The sequence below is a fragment of the Podarcis pityusensis genome (genome assembly GCF_964106645.2).
Source record: "Podarcis pityusensis genome assembly, chromosome: 2".
Classification (NCBI taxonomy): domain Eukaryota; kingdom Metazoa; phylum Chordata; class Lepidosauria; order Squamata; family Lacertidae; genus Podarcis; species Podarcis pityusensis.
In genome coordinates, this window is record NC_138029.1 from 4439202 (window position 1) to 4461278 (window position 22077).

Below are 22077 nucleotides of genomic sequence, written 5' to 3' on the forward strand. Positions count from 1 at the left end.
TAACATTTTACCAGACTTTTAAAAAAGCATTAAAAGAACTCAGGAGAGGGAAAGTAACAGACAGTAACGTAAAACAGCAACGGAGTTAAAAGCTTTGCTGGAATCAAATAAGAGAGAGCTCATCTCACAGAGCTCATCTTGTGCTGCCCTTTCCAGGCACAGAGCAGCACCTTTAAGCTCTGGATCCAAATGATGTTTTTATCTGCCCCCCCCCAAAGAAAACTCATGTTTTACCACTGAATCAGAGCAAATGTCAAAATCAGAGCAAATGTCAATCCATAGAAATGGCGATTTGCTCCAATTCAGCAGTAAGACATAGGTCTTCCTGGAGAAAGTGCCAGGATACACATCCACACACACAACCAAAACCACAAATCTTTTCGGACATGGAACTTTAAAGCCCTGACCTGACCCTAGAAATGTGACACAAAAGGCAGTCTGGGTAAGTCCAGAGTCTGGGAAGCATGTGTGTGTGACATAGACACTGTGACAGTCCCTTCCAACCCACACCCCATTGGTGGGACCCCTGGCATAGCATTGGGCTCAAAGCTTCACCTGCTCTTGCTCTACCACGGCAGGTGATGCCCCAAATGAGCTTGACTCATTTCCCTCTTCACTGGTGGGACAGCTGCTAATGCCGTGGTGGCTTGTTCTAGCCTTTGGGTGAATTTGGAATGTGAAATATACTCAAGAGTCGCAAAGTGATTTCATGCTCTTTATTCAGCTCATAGTGGTGAGGAGGAATGAATGGAAGTCCCCTCACAGTATCTGCTTTATATACATTATTTCGTTGTAATTTCGTTGTCCCCGAAGGGGGCAATGACAATAAAGATATTATTATTATTATTATTATTATTTACACAATGGGCTGCACATGATTGGCTAATTCCGGAATTCTACTGTAAGCCAATCAGGTTGTGGATTCACTTCTATCTGGAGCAGGATTGGGTGGTTCCTGCCAACCAATCATACTGCTGCATTGTTCTAGGACCAATCAGACTGCTGCATTCTGAATCCTATTGTTCTAGGACCAATCAGACTGCTGCATTTTGGATCCTATTGTTCTAGGACCAATCAGACTGCTGCAGTTTGGATCCTATTCAACTCAGTACATAACAGAATGCAATCCTTGCTTTGCCACAGACTTGGCTCTGGACCTTGGGCATGGTTAAACTTGGATGTGTTTTTTCTATAGGCTGCGTCATGCTAGAATTTGGGACAAAATATAATTCCGCTGTTACTTTTTTTCTTTTTCTTTTTGCTGGTTGTTATCCAGGGTTGGCTACGAATAACACCCAGAATTTATAGCTCCATTTCAAACTGGTGTTTGTGTGTTTCATTAGGAAACTTGAAAGGAGGAATGGGTAGCACTGGAGCCACATGGATGCAAGCTTCTGGTGTGCCAAGATGGTGCCATTTGGTTATGGAGGTCCATGGCACTGCGCTTCTAAGTAAAAAGTTGTGAATGCCATGGGTGTCCCCCCCCCAACCTGCCTCCCCCCTGCATTGTGACCACATCATCTGTGCCATACTGGCTGCATCCATTTGACCCAGTTCCATGGCAGACGTTCAACTTCCTCAAGGCAGCTCTGGTCTGACTCACTTTAACACCCACCCACGGTTGAAAGAGGCCAGCAAAGAGCCTTGGAAACATGGAAAAGGCAGACTCCCTCTTCTCTGAGCAGTGTCTGGTCAACAGCGTTCTGCCCAGAGAGGAAAAACAGAAGAAGAGAACAGAACTCTTTGCTTTCCCAGTGGGGTATTGTAGTAGTTTCTAAAGCAAAAACCCCTCCATATTATGTGGCCATCGCTTCTCTATATGGAACATTTCCACATGGTCCATAGCTAAACTATGGAATTTGCTGTGATGGCCTCCAACTTGGATGGTTTTAAAAGAGAAGTAGGCAATTTCATGCTGGATTATTCTATCAATGGCCTCTAGTCACAATGGCTTTGTTCTACCTCCACCGTCAGAAGTGGAGGAGAATTCTCTTGCCCTCATATCTTGCATAAGGGCTTCCCATCAGAGTATCCGCTTGGCCACGGTGAGAGCAAGATGCTGATCCAGCAGGGCTCATCTTATATTCTTGCTATTTAGCTATCTGTTACTTATGGCTGAATGCTTCAGTGGCTTACAAGTGTCTCAGCTAAGGTTTATCAAGCAGCATTATCTGGGCCTCTATTGACAGCTCAGAAAAAAAAGAGGCTTTGTGGAAACGAGAGTCAGTGCTGAGGCAACAGGGCTTGGTCTTTGGGACAGCTGGAGTGCACAGGCCTAGCACTTTCTGGACTGTCAGCTGAATCTCCCTTCAGCATTGTAATGGGTATACTGTAAGTGTTGGGCTGGGGCACTCCAGCCCTCCCAAGGAGCAAACCGATGCCTTCAAGTCAGAACCTGTTGGATAGTTCCACACTGTGGCTTGCTTGCCTCTCGTTGCATCTGCATCATACATTTAAAAACCTTTCCCTCTCCCCCACCAAAAATTCATGGGAACTATGATTTGTTACGGGTGCTGGGAGTTGTAGCTCCGTGAGGGGTCAACTACAGCTCCCACAATTCTTTGTGCTTTATATGTATGGTGTGCTTAGTAGCCTCTGCCCCTTTTGAGTGCCTCTGCCAGACGCTTTCCCATCCCTGGCTTCAAGGGGTGACCTGGGCTCCTCTGTTTCTCTGCCAGGCCCAGCTGTCCCTCCTTCCCGGTCCATCCTTTTCCATTACCTCCGCGCAAAGGGAAGGAGCTATTGTGTGGCAGGAAACAGCAGCTCCCTGCCTGCCCGCCTGATCTCGCAGCCCAGCCTTGGCTCCTGCCTCATTGTTTCCAGCTCCACATCCTCCTCTTTCACACACTCCCAAGGGCTGAGCTGGTTTGGGAAGCTGGATAAAGCAGATCCACCACAGCCACGGATACCGTGAGTCGGGGCAGACCCCGTCCCTCTCATGTGGATTTGTTCTCAGCAATGCCGACCTGACAGTGTTTCCAAGGCAATTGTGGGATTAATGTGCCGTCACCATCATCTGTAACCATGAAGCCCCGAAACACCATGGACACTCTTCTGAGAGTGCTGGGAAGAAGAGAGAGCACCCGAGTACCAAGTGGCCGCCGGGTAGGTGTACAACAGAGACGGAGGGTAGGCACTGCAAGGGGAAGATAGAAAAGGCGAGGCGGGCTTTTCTTGCAAGCTGTCCAAAGTCTCTGAGGTCACTTCCAGATGGCCCATTTATTGAGTATTCATCCTGATCTGTTTGCACAAGTTTGCGTAGACTTAGGCTGTGGATACACCATGCATTTAAAGCTCATGGCTTCCCAATGAATCGTGGGAACTGTAGTTTGTTAAAGTGCTTTAAATGTATGGTGCATATGCTGCCTTGGATTATTTATTGAGCATTCATTATGTTTTTGTTTCCAGAGAGGTTATATGATGTCGCATCAAGCAATTATTACCACACATTTTTCAGTGTGTTTCCCTATTGCTTTCCTTATTGCAAAAAGTCAGGGTGGGGGGCAGGGTTGTTGCACAAGCATGCCAAATTGGTTTTAATTGCACAACCTGAATTTGCTGGCATTCCATTGAATTCTACCCCCCAAATAGCAACAGTCTGGAAGCCCCTGTTGTGCATCTGATGAAATAGGCTGCAGCCTGTGAAAGCTCATGGCGGGGTGAATCAGTTAGGGCCAAACAACACATTTTAATAAACTTTTTAAAAAGCATACTTCTTGAAGAAAAAACAGCTTCAGGGTCCCGAGGGGCAAGGTTCAGCTTTGTGGTGGGCACCTGCCCTGCATACCCAGGTAAGACTAGGAGTATTCCCAATCTGAAACAGTGTAGACTGTGCTGGATGACCTCTGGTCTGACAGTAAAAACCAACTTCCTCTGTTCCCCGCTCCAGAAGGTGCTCCTGATCTGAGTTGGGGCCCCACACTGGTTTCCTACAAACACCCCCTACCCCAACTTCTGCTTTCCCCCATGCGGTTTGCTGCAAAAGAATTTCTGTCTCTCTCTTCAGAAAACTATGAAAAGAATCTGTTTTGCTTGTTTTTTCTTCTTCTTCAGCTGACTTAACGTGACTACTTTTCTGGAGTATGAAGAAATATTTCCCCCTTCTTAAAATTAAGGGCAGTTGACTTTAGTTTAATTTTTTGTTCTCCTTGGTACTGCAAGGGACCTAATGAAACTAAATTACTGGGGGCTGAGAGGTTTGTCTGATGGATAGTGCTCAGAAGCTTAGGAACCAATTTTGACATTTGCTTTTTATTGACACAGATCTTAAAATCCCAGATGCCAGATGGGTGAAAGCTGGTTGGCCAAACGCCACAGCAGCCTGTTTGAGCCATTTTTTAACAGGCATCTTCAGCATGTAGCAGCCCTGTTTCCTCTTTCACTCTCTTTCTAAAGTGCTCTGGGAAGAGGCAGCTTCCTTTGACCCCATGTCTGATTTTGAAGTACGTCCTCTGGTATGGCGGTGATACAAAAACGGCTCTGGTTCAGTCACAGGATTTCCATGATGCCAAGCGATGATGGCTTGCCCACACTGAAGGCACCATCAGAGATCAAATCCCCACAGGTGGGACACAGACCCCTCTCACCTTTGCAAACACAGAATTAGTTCACGGAGCCAGTTTGCACATTCACTTGCAAGCTCTGAAGTGTAGAGAAAACAAGTGATGGTGTGTGTAAACCATCCCTAGGATGTGGGTCCTGTGTTGGATTTGGGGACACAGCTACCATCTGCCCTTACCCACACACACCCCATTTGTTGCCTAAAGTACACAGGGACATCGGAAGTTTCCTTATACAGTGGTACCTTCAGGTTACAGTGGTATCTTCAGGTTACAGACTCCGCTAATCCAGAAATAGTACCTCAGGTTAAGAACTTTGCTTCAGGATGAGAACAGAAATTGTGCTCTGGCGGCGCGACAGTAGCGGGAGGCCCCATTAGCTAAAGTGGTACCTCAGGTTAAGAACAGTTTCAGGTTAAGAACGGACCTGCAGAACGAATTAAGTTCTTAACCCGAGGTACTACTGTACTGAGTCAGACCATTGATCCATCTTGTGAGGGACGAAGGAAGCAGCAGCAGCAGCAGACATTTTGTTCACAGGCTTATTTTAAAATGTTTTTCCACCAAGAGTTCATTAGGCATGGCCTTTCTCCCCTGGCAGGGAAATCTTCTAGCCAGCGTTCCAGAAGATCTGGGAATGCTGAGTAAACAGGAAATGAGACTGCAAATCTAGGCTGGTTTTGCTCCTTCTGAAATGACCCTAAGGGCTCAGCCATCCAATCACACACACACCACACACACACACCACACACAGCAGTTGCTTTCGGTTGACCATTGGTCAGCTTTGTGGCCCTTTGTGGAGAGGCTATGCGAGACCTGAGTGCAGTTTTCACAAGTGTGGCTACTGTGAATGATGCAGCTGTGCTGGAGCAGCTCCAGCGTGTGAGGCTTTGCCTGAGTCAGTTGTGGCAGGTGCAGGATGGAAGGAGGAGCCCAACCCTCTCCCTGTCAAGAGTCCCTCTGTCTTTGCACTAGTGCATTATTGTAGTTAGGTGCCAGCTGGGCTTCTTGGATCAGAGGAGCTAGTGGTAGGGACTCCCAGCTTCTTGGTGTCGCTGTAGGAGCTTGCAGAAGGAGAAAGCTCCTGGGCAGCTATCACTGCTGATGGCCAGAGTGTCACATTGCAACTACCAGTTTGGTTGAGGTCAGATGGCACAAGGGGACAATTGGAGTCGTGGTTCCAGGCAGCTGCAGATTCTAGCATGCCCCTAAGACTGAGCAATGACCTAGGCAGAGGCAGAGGTTTGCTCCTCTGTGCCTTTCAATGCATATGTGCTTGGCTCCTTACCTACCTGCTTCCTGGTTTCTCCAGGCTATTAGCTCTGACAGTTGCAGCCGCAAGATTCAAGGATTATTCTGGGAAAAGGAGCACTGAGGGAAAACTCGTATGGGCTGAGCAGACTTAGGCCATACATTTAAAGCACGAGGCTTCCTGCAAAGAATCCTGGGAACTGTAGTTTGTTCAGGGTGCTGGGAATTGTAACTTTGTGAGGATCTACACGTAAACAAATGAAACAAAGATGTTCCCTGCATGTTGATGCTAAGGCTGCCAAATGATTAAATATATTTAATCTTCATGGATGAATTGAACTGTTGGCTGCATTGCTGCATATTGCAAGACCTCAATGAAGATGCCTTTGGTAGGCCGTTTCATATTTTAGCATGGCAGCAAACCAGGCTGCATTTACCCCTTGAGTGTTCATTGGACAGAGTGCAGCCTGTCTTGGCTCTGTGGTGAGAGTAAGCCCAATGGCCCATTGGTTAGAACTCAACACCACACAAATGTTCCATCAGCGCAAACATTGCAGTTGCGAGACGGGACAGTCCTCCTCCCTCCCTCCCTCCCTCCCTCCGGGGGTGCAAGGGGAGAGGAGAGGAGAGGAGAGAAGGGAAGGCCCATTTGTGAGCTGGAGTCCCTGTGCAGATCTATCACTGATGGGTGAATCCCACTCATTGTATGTTAGAATTATGATTTTCATCTTTCAAGTGTATGCTTATAAGCCATAATATGTGAAGTGGGAAGTATTCCCTTGGAGAACCTGCAAGAAGCAGTTTCTCTTGGGCTGAAAATGCTGACGTTTCATAACTTTCATTGCCTGGGTTTGGAGGCAGACCAGAAGGGAAATCCTTCTTTACATTTCTTTTTCAACTGATCTGGGACAGGAAGGCTGGTGCTGCACAGCTGTGTGGCGAGAGCTGCTGGTCCTGGGATTTTTGCTTCTTGTCAGGTTTACCAGTTAATTGAGAGGGTGTGTGCGTGTGTCAGGATTTTAATCTGTGATTAATCAATTAATGTTGTAATCCTAAACATGCTTGTCGGAACTCGGTGACACTTAAAAAAACAAACATGCATAGGATAAGGCTACCTGGCTGGAGTCCTATGCACACCTCCAGACAGCCTGATGAATTCAGCATTCATTCTGATTTGCTTGCACAAAGCTTATATGGTGGTTAGACTATGGACCTGTCCATACCTTATCATTATTATTATTATTATTATTATTATTTTATTATATAGCTGTTCTCATCCAGATATTGCTGTCCTTCATTTTCTACTCCCTAAATCCAGAGATCCCCTATGCTTTGAAAAATCTGACTAAGAAAGCTACATCACTTGCATAGGGACACTCCAGATTTGGGGAGGAAAAAGTAGTTGGATGAAAATGTCACATGGAGATAAAGGAGACACAGGTGGTTCACAATCCACGTTAAACCTAGCTATGGATGGACCCTTAGTCCAGTATTTATTGAGCATTCATCCTGATTTGCTTTCAGGGTGTTTACACATATTCCCATTAATTATTCATCCCACACTTTTCAGTGCATTTTCCAGTCACCTTCCAAACCACAAAGGAGCCCTCCAGATTACCTATTTATTGTTTGCTTGCCCTGGTTTGCTTGCAAAAGGCTTACACAGAGATTGGATTACTGTATATCTAGTCTATATTGAGCATTAATTTTGATTTGTTTGTGGGACAGTTATAGGACAATGAGCATTCATCTTGCTTTCATCCTGATTTGCTTGTGGGATGTTTGCACATCTTCCTGTTAGTCGTTTGTTCATCCCATGCTTTTCAAATGTGTTTCCCTTGCAATTGTTGTTGCTTTCCCAAAAGCCAGGTTCTTTTTAAACAAGTGGATTAGTTGCCCCAGGGCCACAGAGCGCTTTAATCCACTTTAGATGTGCAAACCTAATGTTCCAGTAAGTGCTTGTATTCCTCCCTGCAAAACACGAGTAAGATTGAGCTGGAAAGGTGGCTAGCCCTACTACTTATTACGTATTGAAATTGTAAAATCCTCTCACCGATCACTCTGCCATTGTGGTAGCTGTTTCTGAACAATTATGTTGAATTTCCTGGGAATGTAATTAAAGTGACAGTCTTTCAGACAGACTTCCAAGGCTTTGATTTAGGCCTCATGTGCAAAACATGGGGTTTTGCTTAACCAGCAATTTGATGCATAGGGTTTTGAAGCCAAAGAAAAGAACACATTTCCAGGTTCTTAAGACATTCCCACATGCTCACTAGCTCGTTCCAAGCAGTGCTGGGAAACCTATACCAGGGGAAAGAGGTGGGTGGGTGAGAACCAGGAAATGACAATAATCATAAAGCAGGAAAGGGAAATGGACTCTATTGGTTTTCCTTTTTTGTGATGAGATATATGGGGGGGGGGGGTATTTCCAGCAAACTGATCTGCAGGGCACAATGAAGCAAGCAGAATTTAGTTTTGTTCTCAAACTGTCAGCTGTGCTGGGGAAGCGGTTTTAAAAGCCCTGATATCTTGACAGATCCTTAAAATAAATAAAAAAAGTCCTGTTCCTGACCTCTGGAGCCCAGCCTGCTATTCTTAAGCCTTGACCAATTCCCATCTGGTTTCCTGAGTTATGGAACACTCTGTTCTGCTGGATGGGAACCTCCCATCCCTTGCAAAGCTCTGCAGCAACGCAGGAGGAGGTCAGAGATAATGTGCTGTAGGTCCCCATGAATTAGCTGATTGTCATAGATAGGACATAGGTACATAGTCTTGGTACGCTCTGCAGCAGGAGCTGGGGACCTCAGGCCTTGTGCGGGATTATGGCCAATGCGGCTCTCTTTTTCCGGCCCCCAGGATTCTCCCCCTCCTCCCATGCCAGGCACCTCACCAGCCCTGCTCTGCCTCCTCCCTAAGTTTATTTTGCCTGGCTGGAATAAGTAATTGAGCTCTGATAAATGCCTCTTGTTTGCCTGGATGAAGAATTGTAAGAGAGAGAGAGAGAGAGAGAGAGAGAGAGAAAGTGTGTGTGTGTAACAAATCAACAAAGTTAAACTGCATAGCTGTTGCTCTACTCTCTTTTGCCTCTGGCTCCTTCCATCACTGGCATGGATGTTGCCCTCAGGGTGAAAAAGGTCCCCCCCCCCCCCTGCTCTGGAGGATCTGTGGCTCTGGTCAGCAACTCGGTTTTTTGGAAGGCTACTTTGAGAAGAGCCCATCTCCCATTGTGGCCAGATTGCTCACTGGGGCAAGGTGGTTTGAGCATATTACACCTGGCTGCCTATTAGTTTCCAGGTGCAATTAAATGGCTCAGGACCGCAGTTCCTCAAGGACTGCCTCTCCCCATATCAACCAACCTGGACTCTGCATTCATTATCTGAGGCTCTTCTTTGGGTGCCTCCTCCATGTGATGTCTGGATGGCAGCAACACGAGAACGGGGCTTTTGTGCAGTGCCCCCCCCCCCCAGTTTGTGGAATGCTCTTCCCTTCATTATATATCTTTAGGTGCCAGGCGTAAACGTTCCTCTTCAACCAGGCCTTGGGCTGACTATTTATAGTCTTTTAAATGTGTTTGTGGGATGGGGAGCTATTATTTTGTTGTTTTAACTATTTGTGCTTTTAACCTGCATTTTTACCATATGAACCGCCATGAGATATTGTGATGATGGGCGGTATATTTTATTTTATTTTATTTTAGTGGTTGTCAAGCAAATCCTATCTCCATATAACTGCCCCACAAACAAATCAGAATAGTCAGTTAAGATGAGATGCAGTCTTAGGGGTGCACAAAAATCACTCCACTCTGGCTAGAAGCCAAGGCTCCGGTGGGCAACTTGGTGGAGGAATGTGGTTGCTGGCAAGGGCCATCGCAGCAGTCCTGCAGGGGCCCCTCAGTCGGCCAGGCAAACTTTTTTAGGTCCATGGCCTCTCCTGGCTTCCGAGGTGCCAGTCCATCTACTTGCAAAGGGTCAAGGTTGCCTAGGTCTGCCTCTGCCTCTACATGAATTTTTGTGCAAGCTAATCAGGATGAATGCTCAATAAATTCTGCAGCTAGGGCCTCCGACAGCTTCCAGACTGTCACTGTTTTGTGTGCGGGATTCAAGTCTCATAACAGCAAATTCAAATTATGCAATTAAAACAGATTTGGCTTTCCTTCGTAACAAAACCAAAAAAATATTATTAATAGTAGAAGTAGTAGTAGTAGTTACTTATATCCTGCCCATCTGGCCAGGTTTCCCCAGCCACTCTGGGTGGCTCCCAATAGAATTTTAAAAATAGAATCAAACATTAAAAACTTCCCTAAACAGGGAATCTGCCTTTAGGTGTCTTCTAAAAGTCAGATAGTTGTTTATTTCCTTGACATCCGATGGGAGGGCGTTCCACAGGGCGGGCGCCACTACCGAGAAGGCTCTCTGCCTGGTTCCCTGTAACCTCACTTCTCGTAGTGAGCGAACCACCAGAAGGCCCTCAGAGCTGGACTTCAGTGTCCGGGCTGAATGATGAGGGTGAGATGCTCCTTCAGGTATAATGGGCTAAGGCCATTTAGAGCTTTAAAGGTCAGCACCAACACTTGGAATTGCTTGGAAATGTACTGGGAGCCAATGTAGGTCTTTCAGGAATGGTGTTATAGGGTCTCAGCAGCCACTCACATGCTATTTGTAGTAAAGAAAGTGGGATAAAGAGATGCACTGGAAAGTGTGGAATAACAATTGCTCAATTTGATGTGTAACCTCCCTGCAAACAAACCATGATGATGCTGACAGTGGTGTTGCGTCCTTTGCTGGTGCGCACGCTGGGCAGGATTAGGGGCAGGGCATGGAGGGTGAACAAAATCCACCACGCCAGCCCAGCCCTTGCCGCCAACACTGCAAGGTGGGCGCTGGGCCTGGAGGGGTCATGGGGCTGCGCTGCGCCGCCTGCCTGCCTGCCTGCCTGCACAGGGGGGAACCCAACTGGCTGGCGCAACGCTTGGCGGCTGCATCCCCCCAACACTGGCCAGGTGGTCATTCAGTGAGGGGGCCGGGGGTTTGGCAGCAAAACCAGATTGGGCTCTGGGTCCCAGAGACCCCTGCTAGCAGATAGGGCAGGGCGGGGTTCCTTGTGGGGGGGGGGCATCTGGTTTGCAGCCCCTCAAAATTTTGTGCCTGGGGCTATACCCCCCCCCCCAGCCCTTCCCATGCTACATCCCTGGATGCACTCATGGGGCTAGTCTGCTAGAGAAAATTAGGGGCCTCCAGACATCCTTTCTCTCGTGCATTCATGGTGATTTGTACTCCTTATGCTGTTCGGGGGGTCATATGCAACCCTGCTTTTGATCCTGTTTACGCCTCAAAAATTTGGTGGGCAGGCATACTGCTTCATTTCCACTCAGTACATGTCCTGCGGCTTCCGGCTGAAATCCTATCACTTCTCATACCGCAAATGTTCTCTCTCTCTCTCTCTCTCTCTCTCTCTCTCTCTCTGTGTGTGTGTGTGTTTATTTTTGTAACACTTTTGTTGTACTGTAGTGCAAAGGTGCCCCTCCTGATGGCAATAATATGTAACACTGGAGAATCATTGCAGAACTAATAAAATGGAATGATGCATGGATGGCCCAGTATAAATTCATCACTGATGCATCCACTGCTATTGCATCTGTGACATGTAGAATTATATACTCAGTCTGGAGGGCCCTGTAAAAGAAACCAAATGCCACCACTACTCCCATGAAATGTTTTACTGGGTGGATAAAGAAAACACCAGCTAGATTTCTGGCATCTGCCACCTTTTATTCCTTTGATAGGTTCAATATTGCTCTACTTTCTATCCTTCCTGACTGCCTGTAAACTTGGGGGGGGGGGCAAAGGAAACTGGATATATTCAGAAGTTTAAGAGTTGTTTGAGCATTGGGTTGGTTTCAGAGTCCTCATCCCGCACACATCATTTCCCCCAGATTTCCAATTCCTTAATTTGTGCCCTTTGCACTAATCTTTCTTGCCCTGTGGGAAGAAGGGTGTTAGGAGCAGTTGCTGCAAAACCCAAGTCAGTTGTGTGCTGTTGCCCTCAGGCCCTGCTTGTGGTCTTCCCATAGGCACCTGGTTGGCCACTGTGAGAACAGTATGCTGGACTAGATGGGCCATTGGCCTCATCCAGCAGGGTTTTTCCTTCTGTTTTTAGGAATCAGACCGTTGGTTTCCTCAGGGCATTTGCCGTGCACTTTGAGTGGCAGCCGCTCTCCAGGGTCTCAGGTGGAGAAGGTTCTCCCCAGCACTGCTAACCAACATGCTTTTAACTGGAGATGCCAGAGATTGGACCACTTACATTTGAAACATGCGCTGTACCATTGAGTCACCTCCCTTAATGCCTTCCAGCTTCCATCTATTCCCAGTCCGAATAGCCACCTCCATCCCCTTCAAAGCTCACTTCCTGAGCCTTGCCATACCATTCTGGATTCTTAATAATAATAACAACAGTAGGATTTTCAATTTTCAATTATTTTTCTAGGAAATGCATTACAGTGTAACAATATGAACAATAAATACATGAGTCATGTGAGTTACAGAGTCAATGTGTTGTCATATTCCCAAATACGCCTCCAGAGTTTAACTCGCCATACAATGAAAAGGTTCTGCTAAGGCTGTCTTTCAATTTCCATAACTTACCCAGAATGTAAGATTTCTGTTCCTTTGGCACCAGATTTGGGTTGGTGTGCATAGCAGTGTAAACACAACCCTTCACATGACTGGGATGTTGTGTAGCTCTCAACTGGCACACAATAGCGGGCAGTCATTGCGCGGCACTGTGTGGCTGAGTCAGTGAGTAAACATGTTGTTCTGGACTCGCTGAGAGCAAGGAAGGAGGGGGAATGGATGCCGCAGCAGCTCCTTGTGGGCCCTGATTATGTAAGAGTCACTGCCCAGCCAGTTCCTGCTTTGGTGAACCTCCTTGCCCGCCGGCAGAGGCTGTGGCCAGGACCAGCCCACCATCCAAACAGATGGTTTCCTTCCCCAGCTTGGTGCGGATTTCAGCATGTTGGTAAGAGATACTAGGTACCTGGTTTTGCCATTGCAAAGATGCCTAGCTGTGTTGTATGTGTGTGTTTGTGTGTATGCATATGTATATGTGCATATTAGGATGGAAGAACCAGCCCATTTTGTTTTTCTGTCTCTCGTTTTCCCAGTCTAAAGTTTGGTTCTCCACATTTCTGCAGCAATTTGTGATTTATTTATTTAATTTTCATGAGCATGAAAAATAAATAACCAGCATTTTAGTGCAAATTTCTTGATATAAACATGGTGTTTTTTTTTGTATGTGGTTTGATGTACACGCTTGTTGTGCAAGGATTTTCCCCATATATATGGATTTTTGTGAAAGTGGTTGGACAAGTGCATTGTAAAGTTCAGACAAGTGTGCATGTCGGGAAGTGCAAATTTGGAAGATTCTCCTTTAAAAATGAACTGAATTGAATCCCCCCATCTCTAGAATGCACACTGTTTTGTTTTATTTTTAGCAGTTTCCGCATTTTAATGACGCTTTCAAAGGTTCCTTACCCAGTCCCTTTGGTTCACTTTTTGCACTTGTGTGCACACTGTAAGGGCTGTTTAGTCCATTGCACTGAGGAAAAACCAGAAGATGTACCAGGGCTTAATTCTTCCAACAGTAAAAATCTCATTCCATGAGTTCATGGATGAATGGATGCCAGTTGCAAAGGGTGGCATCCAGCAAAGTAGTTGCACCAGCGTAACAACTTCTGCCCATGCAGGGGAACTTCCACTCTCCCTCTTCCACCCTGCGTTGCCCCTGCACCTTCCCAAATCTGCTCCAGAAGGTTGGAAGAACACCCAGGGAAGATTTGGGTGGGTGAGTGTGGAAACCAGCAAAGGTAAAAGGTGCTGTACTAAGAGGGAGAGGGGGGGTTTGGCACTGTGCAAATGCACTGGTGGAACCAATCTGGTTCTCCTGCTGTTGTGTTTGCACTGCGCCAATCTCCTTGCCTTCTCATCCCTTCTCCTCCCAGTAAGCAACAGCGACCCACCTGCTGTGAAGCAAGTGTTGCAGCTGCATGCCACTCTACCTGGTGAGCCACTTCTGTTTAACAGGAAGGCATACAAACACCTGCAAGCAAACCAGGATGGTTCTTAGCTGTATAACTGCCTGTAAACAAATCAGAACAAATGCTCTATAAAGTCCAGCTGCATAAGTTTTGTACAAGCAAATTGGGTTGAATGCTCAATAAGCAGGTCATCCAGAGGAGGCCTTTCAGTTGTGAGACGCACAGTTCTAGCTTCACCAGAACACTTGTGCTCCCAGCGCATAATTTGCTATGGGTAAAGTATAACTTCTAAACCATGTTTGTGATGGTGTTCACTGGTAATTAATTTATTGTTTATAAAAAAGGAGGTGGGTCATACTTAAGGGCCTGGTGCATTTGATGCATTTCAATGTATGCCTGGTTTCAGACCTTGTAATGAGCACGCATGCTGGCAATTACGTAGCTGACTGCAATGCCTCCAGCATGGGGTAGGGGCATGTAGTAAGCCCATATTGGGGTAGGCAAGCCCATATTGTGCTAAGAGGGTAGTGTAAAAACTATACTGGGAAGGGGACACGGAGCACTTATTGTGGCATTATTCGATAGAGTGCTGGACAAGGACCAGGGAGATCCAGGTTCAAATCCCTAAAGTCACAGCCACACCACGTAGCTAAAGCACATGGCTTCCTGCAAGGAATCCTGGGAATTAGTTTGTTGAGGTGGCTGGGAATAATACCTTTGCAACCTCTAAGCCTAACCCATTTTGCAGGTTTGTGAGGGCAAATGGGGTGGGGTGGGGGGTGATCTATGCACCCAGCATTGAGCTCCTTTGGGGGAAGGACAGAACATAGGTGGAAAAAATGAATTTAACTTTGGATGGGGTTCCATATGACTCGCCTCCTATTTTGGGAACTCCCTGCTTACCATCTATGAAATGCCTCTGAAGGGACAAGGGGCTTTCTTGGGAAGCTATACATCAGATATTGGAGCTGAGACCCCCAGGGTCCAGCCCGGCCCCCGAGGTCTCCATAACCGGCCTCCAGTGTCACAAGGACACTCCCGCCCGGCCATTTTCTCCCCTGTGAGCCAAGAAGGCAACAGCAAAGGGGACTTTTTCAAGCACAGCTCTGCCCACATTAACAACAAGAGCAGAGGCTGGTAAGCGTTTTCTCTTCTGTGCCCCAAGCAGGCACAGTGGAGAAAGTGAAGTGTGCATGGAAAAAACCTTGGCAGAGCCTCTGGGACTGACCTGGCAGAGGCAGCAACAGAGGGGCAAAGAGCCCTTTGCCGGCATTCTCAGGTAAGCCTGCATGAGGAAGGGATGGAGCTGCGGCAGGAAGGGGTGCACTTGTGTTGTTGGGAAAGAGGGTGGAAGAGCAATTTGCAGCTTGGGTTTTACAGGACTGAAGGCGGAATCAATAAGTCTCTTGGGCAAATGAGTGCTCCTAAGGGCGCATCCGCTGAGAAAGCAAATGCAGGGGCAGAGAGTATGCAGGGGAGGGCATTTGGAGGAGAGAGTACGTTGCCGGAGGCAGAACTTCCCACAACCAAATCCCTCAGGTGACACAGAAAATGCTCTCTCTCTTTCTCGCTCGCTCTCCACACCGATTTACTCCCAGCCGGCTTTATTCTGGTTTTGGAGCTCACCTGGAGATGTCAAAGGGCTGGGAACAAACGTTTAAAAACAGCCTTGCTGAAAGCTTGGTGGGTTTGGGAAAAGGTGAACCCAGCCTTCACTGACTACAGCTGCCATCATGGAGGGCACCAGGTTGGCAGAGGCCGGGTGAAGATGTTTGTGCTTGTTGACTTCATTGACCGGGAGTGGAGAAGCATCTGACCATGTTGCCTGCTGATTTGGGCCTTGTGACTCTCGGCCTGTCAGTTTCGACACAGGGCAGGTTCTTCCTGCTCATCTGAGTTCAGTTTGTTTCTTTACTTTTTGGGGAGGGGGGTTGGAAGGAGGCCTTTCCCCTCGGAGCTTCAAACAGCCGCTTTTTGCCGGGCTCCTGCCCCCTTGGCCTCTCACCTGGGCTGGCCAGCAGCTCCTGCGTCTTGCCCTTTTAAACAGATAACTTGTTTTCACAGTTAAGAACCCCGGCAACAAAGCAGGCAATTCATGGTTATTTATAGCCCAGCCCGCCATGCTGTGGCCCAGTGTGAATTGGCTCATTCAGTAGGGCTTATGTACACACGCTTTGAAACAGAGCCCTCTTCAGCTCTCCTTGAAAGAACTACATGTCCCAGGAAGCCTCCCTTCTTTGCAAGGCGGGCTTGCAATTCCGGCAGCTTTGCCTGTTCCTCCTCTTTCAGGCCTCATTTAAGCAGGCTGCAACTCCTTAAGCTGGGTGTGCTCTATTTGACCCCCACTTTACAAATTCTGCAGCCTGAAGTAAATGTTTCTGCTTTTAAGATTCAAGTCCCTACAGCAAGCCTTCCCCAGCGGTTGCCTTCCAGATGTTTTGGACAGACTGCAGTATTGTTATAGAAAAAATAGGGGGGTTGGCTTTTGCTGTCCAACTCCCCAAGGGATGTAAAATTCCCTCCGGATGGGCATATAGAACCCCCCAAAAGAGGACATGTCTGGGAATTCCCAGATGTGTGGCAACCCAACCATAACACTGCCCTGTGTGAAGAAGACTTTTTGTAGTTTTCCCTCTAAATCTCCCACTGCCCTGTGTTGTAGGATGACTTCAGGTTCTCGTGTGATGAGTGAGTGAGAGAAACTTCCACCCACTTTCTCCACACCATGTGCAATTTCTATAAACCTTTATTATACCCCTCCTTATTTGCCATTCCTCCCCTGAACCAAATATTCCACTTTTCCTTCAAGGGAAGTTGCTGCAGTGCCCAGTTTTATTGCAAGATTGTAGTCTTTCTTTAACCAAAGAAAAACCACGGCCGCAACAGGCCACAACAGAGGCCCCATGGTGGAAGTGCAGGCCCTAGTCCAGTTGCCTCTGGAGCACCAGAGATAATGTAGCAGGGTGCAGCGGTAGGGGGTGGTGGCAGTGGGGGGTGGAGACCGGGCACCCACAGCAAAAGCTTTGTGGGGGCCCAGGCCCCCAGAGCTCTCTGGAGATGGTGCCAGTGGGGGTGGTTGTATATGGACCTGCTTTCAATATTGTTTGTGCCGTAAGACGTTTTGGGGCAGACATGGCTTTGTTTCCAATCAGTGCATATCCTGTAACTCCCTGCTAAGATCCTGCAACTTTTTTTATACCACATATGTTCCAGGATTATTGCTGTTGTTTGTTGTTGTTTTGGTCTTGCTTTAGAGCTCCACAGTGCAAGGCTTCTCTTCCCTCCGACTGCAATAACGCAGTAACATTGGGGGAGCATCGCAGAGCAATTAGATAAAGTGGAATGAAGTGTGGATGGTCCAGCCCAAATCCACCACTACTATTGTGTCAAGAATACAGCCATCCAAAAACACACCCATCTGGGGGGGCCCATTGCAGCATAAATGAATTCCACATACAGCAGCAAAGCACATGAGAAAGGAGCCATAAGCAACATGCTATAGCGGGGGGGGGGGGGGGTTCGCAAAGTGATCTGGGGCTGAGAATGGAGGTGGGTGTCAATTTGCAATCATGTCCCTATATTCCTCTGACGTGTCAAAGGCACAATGCAATTGCTTGGCTTAGGATAGCCCTGCCCATATTGTAGCTGCAGGCAACTTTAAGGGCAAGAAAACTTAGTAGCTGGTGAGACTCCTAGGAAGAGGTATGATTATGATTTCTGAGTGCAGATCCCAATATCTGAAGGTGTGTTTGTTGTGACATCTCTCACACACGTGTATACTGCTTGGGTTGCTCATATTCTATATTGCACCACATAACATGCACACTTTCTTCCCTGCATCATATGAAGATGTGTGGGAGGGGAAGGGAGGCTCTGCTGGTAATCCATCCATATCTCTCTCTCTCTCTCTCTCTCTCTCTCTCTCTCTCACACACACACACACACACACACACACACACGCACACTGCCCAATTTGCATGACTGGAATGCAGCTCCATTTCCGGCAGGACAGCTGTTGCATTTCTGGGTAATCCAAGCTTCAGTGCCCTCAGAATCCAGGAATGGGGATTTTGAGGGGGGCGCTGAGAAGGGGAGAAAGCTAGGGAAGGTCATTTGTAAAACTTGTCAGCTGAGGAATTCCTACTGTCATTGATGGTGCTTGTAAAAAAAACCCCTCTCTCTTTAGTATTCTCTAGACTCAGGGCTTTTTTCCAGCCGGAACTCTGGAAGTGAGTTCCAGCGCCTCTCAGGTGGGCACCACTGCCATTCTAAGAGAATGAGGGAGGTGTTCATGGTGAGTTCCAGAACCCCTTTTTCTAGAAGAATAGCAGTGTCTAGTCCAGGGGTTGTCAACCTGGTCCCTCCCGCCCACCAGTGGGCGTTTCAGGATTCTGGGTGGGTGGGAGGGGGTTCTACGGCACAAGCTGAATCCTCCTTCCATTGAGCACTGGGGGGCAGTAAGGAAATTTTACCATCAAGAAAGAGGCATTAGTGGGCGGTAGGTATAAAAAGGTTGACTACCGCTGGTCTAGACTGTACTGTTCTCTTGAATATAATTTGCTTTAATGCATTTGAATACTGTATTTTAAAATTGTTGTAACCTTCCCTAGAACTTCATGATGAAGTGCGGTAAGATATCTAAACAGCTCAAAGGCAGTATTAAAATTAGAAAATGTGTGAATAAATAAACAAAACGGAAGATTGGCAGAGAAACTGGGGGAAGTAAAAAAGAAGAAGATTATGTGATAAATTCTGATATTGGTTATATAAATTTGTATTTGAAAATGAATAAAAATATTATTTAAAAAAATAAGATATCTAAACAGCAGCAGCTGTCAGGGAATAGGAATACTTTCCTTTCCTTCTTATATATAATGTTCATTGCTAATATTTATAAATCGCAAATCTTTGAGCAGAAACACTCTCTCTTACTGATGAATTGCAGTGAAAGTATTCATTCCTTCTGATCACTTTTTGGAATTTTCAGAAATAAACAAGCTGAGTTTAACTTTCAAAGAATATGAGTGTGCTCAGTTCTGAACAACTGCAGATAAACAGCAGAATGTGATACTGGAAACAGAATTCAGCTTCCTGAGAAACTCATACCCTTTTCAGAAAGATGAATGGAATCTTTTCACCCATTTCTCATCCTTCAAGTTTCTAGCTCTCTTCATTGCAAAGATATGCTTCAAAGCATTTGGGCAAGGCTGGGTCTCCAAAGCTTAGAGATGTTGCTTAATACTATTTCCAGTTGACAGCGCTTGAGCTTCTGTGCCTCATGTCTGACCATGATTAAGAGATGCAGAATATTAATCATTGATTGTTTATTACTGGAATAGGATGCATGCTTCTACTGATGTAAACCTTGTAATTAGGCTGCAGCTTATGCAGTTACCTTGGAGTAAGCCCCATTAAATACCATGGAATGGACTTTTGTGTAGGCACACAGAGGATTGCATAGTCTTATTACAGAATGATGATTATATGCTATGGTCAAGGAAATATTTACATTCATGCGACTGTAATTACCTGTACATGCCATCATTAAAGTAAAATGGTTGCTCAGTTTCAGAATAAATGAAAATGGAACAGAGAAACATGAATTATGCAAAATAATGGAAGAACAACAATAAAGTAGACACAATTGGATTCGGATAATTTATATCACAGAATTTCCTTGGAACGAATATGTTGCTTTAAAGAAGGGAGAAGGAAGGGCATTGTATACACATCCCTCCACCTTAGCCCAAGAAGGTGAACCTGATAAAATTGCAAAGCAACTTATGGTGTATTCAAATTGCAGCTTAGTACTGTCATATCTTGAAGTATATCACTCAGGGATTCCTCAAACCAGCTTTCAGTTCCTGCTAATGTGTAGAAAGGAGATTCACTTTTGTTTATAGAGCCAAGAATGGTGATAGTGTGGCTATTCCAGTTTAATTAAACCGGAGTAAAATATTGTGATTTTGTTTAAGTTGCTCTTAAGCATACCCAGATGACTATTTTTCTTCAAAGCAGTTATTCATAAGAATGGTAAGGTTGCAAGACCCCTGAAAGGCCACCTAGTTTATCCCCCTGCCATTAGTCAGAACTCGCCATCCACCAGCATCCCACAAGAAAAAGCAAACTACGCCATTCAGACCACAAGGCGAGCAGAACACATCTCTTGCAGAAAGCTGATTACAGAGTGAAATAGCCTGGCCCAGTGAGCCAAGTTTAAAAAACAAAGCATACAGGGGCACTGCCAAACTGACCTGGGGAGAAAATCCTGTCATCCCCAATGTATTTGTTTGCTTGCTTCTGTGTATACATTTAGATGTCTTTTTTCTGCCAGGGGCACTCAAATCAATTTACAATGAATCCGTAAAAAAAAACACCAACCCCCCCCCCACACCTGAAAGCCATTGTAACAAAAGTTCAGCCTCCAGCAAAGTCATAGGAGTAGTAGCTAAAACAAATAAGCAAAAATAAAAGCACCACTGGAAGCCAACTAAATCATAGAATTATAGTTGGAGGGGGAGGCAGAGGGCATCTAGTCCAACCCCCTTCAGTGCAGGAATCATTTGCCCAACATGGGGCTTGAACCCACAGCCTTGAGATTAAGAGTCTCATGCTCTACCAACTGAGCTATCCCAGCACTAAGGTTTTTGTAAAAAAGATATATCTTGTAAGGAGTAAACTACATGCTGCAGAAAATGTGGCGCTGCAACTGATAATGTCTGGTATAGACTCCCAACATTATCCCACTGTGAATTTCTCTGTTGCTTGTGGTGATGGGAAAATTGCTTTGTAATGACCATGTGTAAGTTGAACAAGACGTTTTAGAAAGGAGAGAAGACTCTGCCCCGTTCTGCCATTTTCAGCATAGGCTGCCTTAAACTGTGCAAGACGATTAGTCCATCAACACTGACTGCCAATGACTCTCTGGGGTTTCAGGCAAGGAGTGCCCCCCCCAGCCCCACCTGGAAATGCTGGGGATTGAACTCGGGACCTGCTATGCGCAAGGCAAATACTCTAGCACTTAGCTGTGGCCCTTTCCAATCGAGCCCTCACTCATTTTAATGTGCAGTTCTGCTGCAAATTGTTCATCAGGGCAGGGGCATGGTGTGGGGAGGACCAGGGGGGCTGTAGTTTTAAGGGGGCATGAACCAGGTGCCCCCCCACAGGGATCTCCCCCCGCCTGCCACTGGGGGTCTCTGGGCCTCAGGGCCCAGACTTGCTGGTGTACCCCTGGTTCCCTTGCCAAGGGTTTCGTTGGCCGCCCGGATTCCCCCCTGCATGGACAGGTGGGCAGGCAGCGCAGCGCGGCCCCATGAACTGTGTGCCGTGCGCCTGGCAGCAGCAACAAGGGTTGGGCTGGTGCAGTGGGCTTTGTTCACCCTCCACGCCCAGCCCCTGGTCACTTTCAAGGTGAACGTTGTCATCTGCTCTTCACTCTAATTTCAGTTAGCGAGGGAAATCACTGCTATCTTCCATCCATGTAGTCGAGATTATACATTCCAAATGAGTGTAGGTATTTCTTCCACGTTCCAGCAGAACACTGAACATTGACCTGGGACCCGCCATTCCAGGAAGAATGTTCTAATGGACCCTTAGCATGCACATTCCTTCTATCTGTAGAGGATTAGGCTGGGCCTGCAGCTTATGGAGGAATGTTCAGCAAAGTTCTGCATATGTCACAAAAGTTCATTGCAGTCATTGGACTTTTTTGGGGGGGGTGTCCTCCCCAAAGGAGTGGACTGATTTTGTTCATGTTCTTCAGTTCCAACTCTACAGTTCTTTGATTCTATAATTCTATGATTCTAAGAGTCTGGGCCTTACACGCACACAGAAATGCTCTCCTCCCCAGCAGGAATGTCTGAATGTGATTAATTCATATAAAGATGGTCTTGCTGGATCAGATCCATCTCTAGTTAGTTGAGAGATGCAACAGTTTAACTTGCTTGGAAGTAAGTGTCATTGAGTTCTGCGGTGCTTACTTCCTTGTAAGTGGGTGTAGCTTTACAACCTTAGTTGGTTAGATCAACCAATTCTAAAAGAATGTTTTCATTCACTAAAGAGGATGCTACCCTTTCCTTACAATGAAGTGAATTATTTGCTAATATAAGACGTATAAAAGCTGCAGATGTCAGGTACCATCTTAAGAGGCTTTCCCCCACTAATACATTCATTTTAATGCACAATTTCTCCTAACATATGCATTTTGTACATAGTACATAGCAGAATTTGTAGAAG

The 22077-nt window shown here is 46.4% G+C and overlaps 1 protein-coding gene across 5 annotated transcripts in view; it reads left to right on the forward strand.

Annotated features, from left to right (window-relative positions):
- TNS2 (tensin 2) overlaps window positions 1–22077 on the forward strand; it is a 126872-nt gene that overhangs the window by 43664 nt on the left and 61131 nt on the right. The window contains exon 1 of one of the 5 annotated variants that reach the window (XM_080989638.1): window positions 2717–3105. The exons of 3 other annotated variants lie outside the window; for them this stretch is intronic. In XM_080989638.1, coding sequence (XP_080845764.1) covers window positions 3025–3105 — 81 coding nt within the window. In that variant the 5' untranslated portion in view covers window positions 2717–3024. Of the gene's footprint in view, window positions 1–2716; window positions 3106–12631; window positions 12825–22077 lie in introns of those variants that run through there. One more of the 5 variants, XM_080989640.1, reaches the window with a different exon arrangement.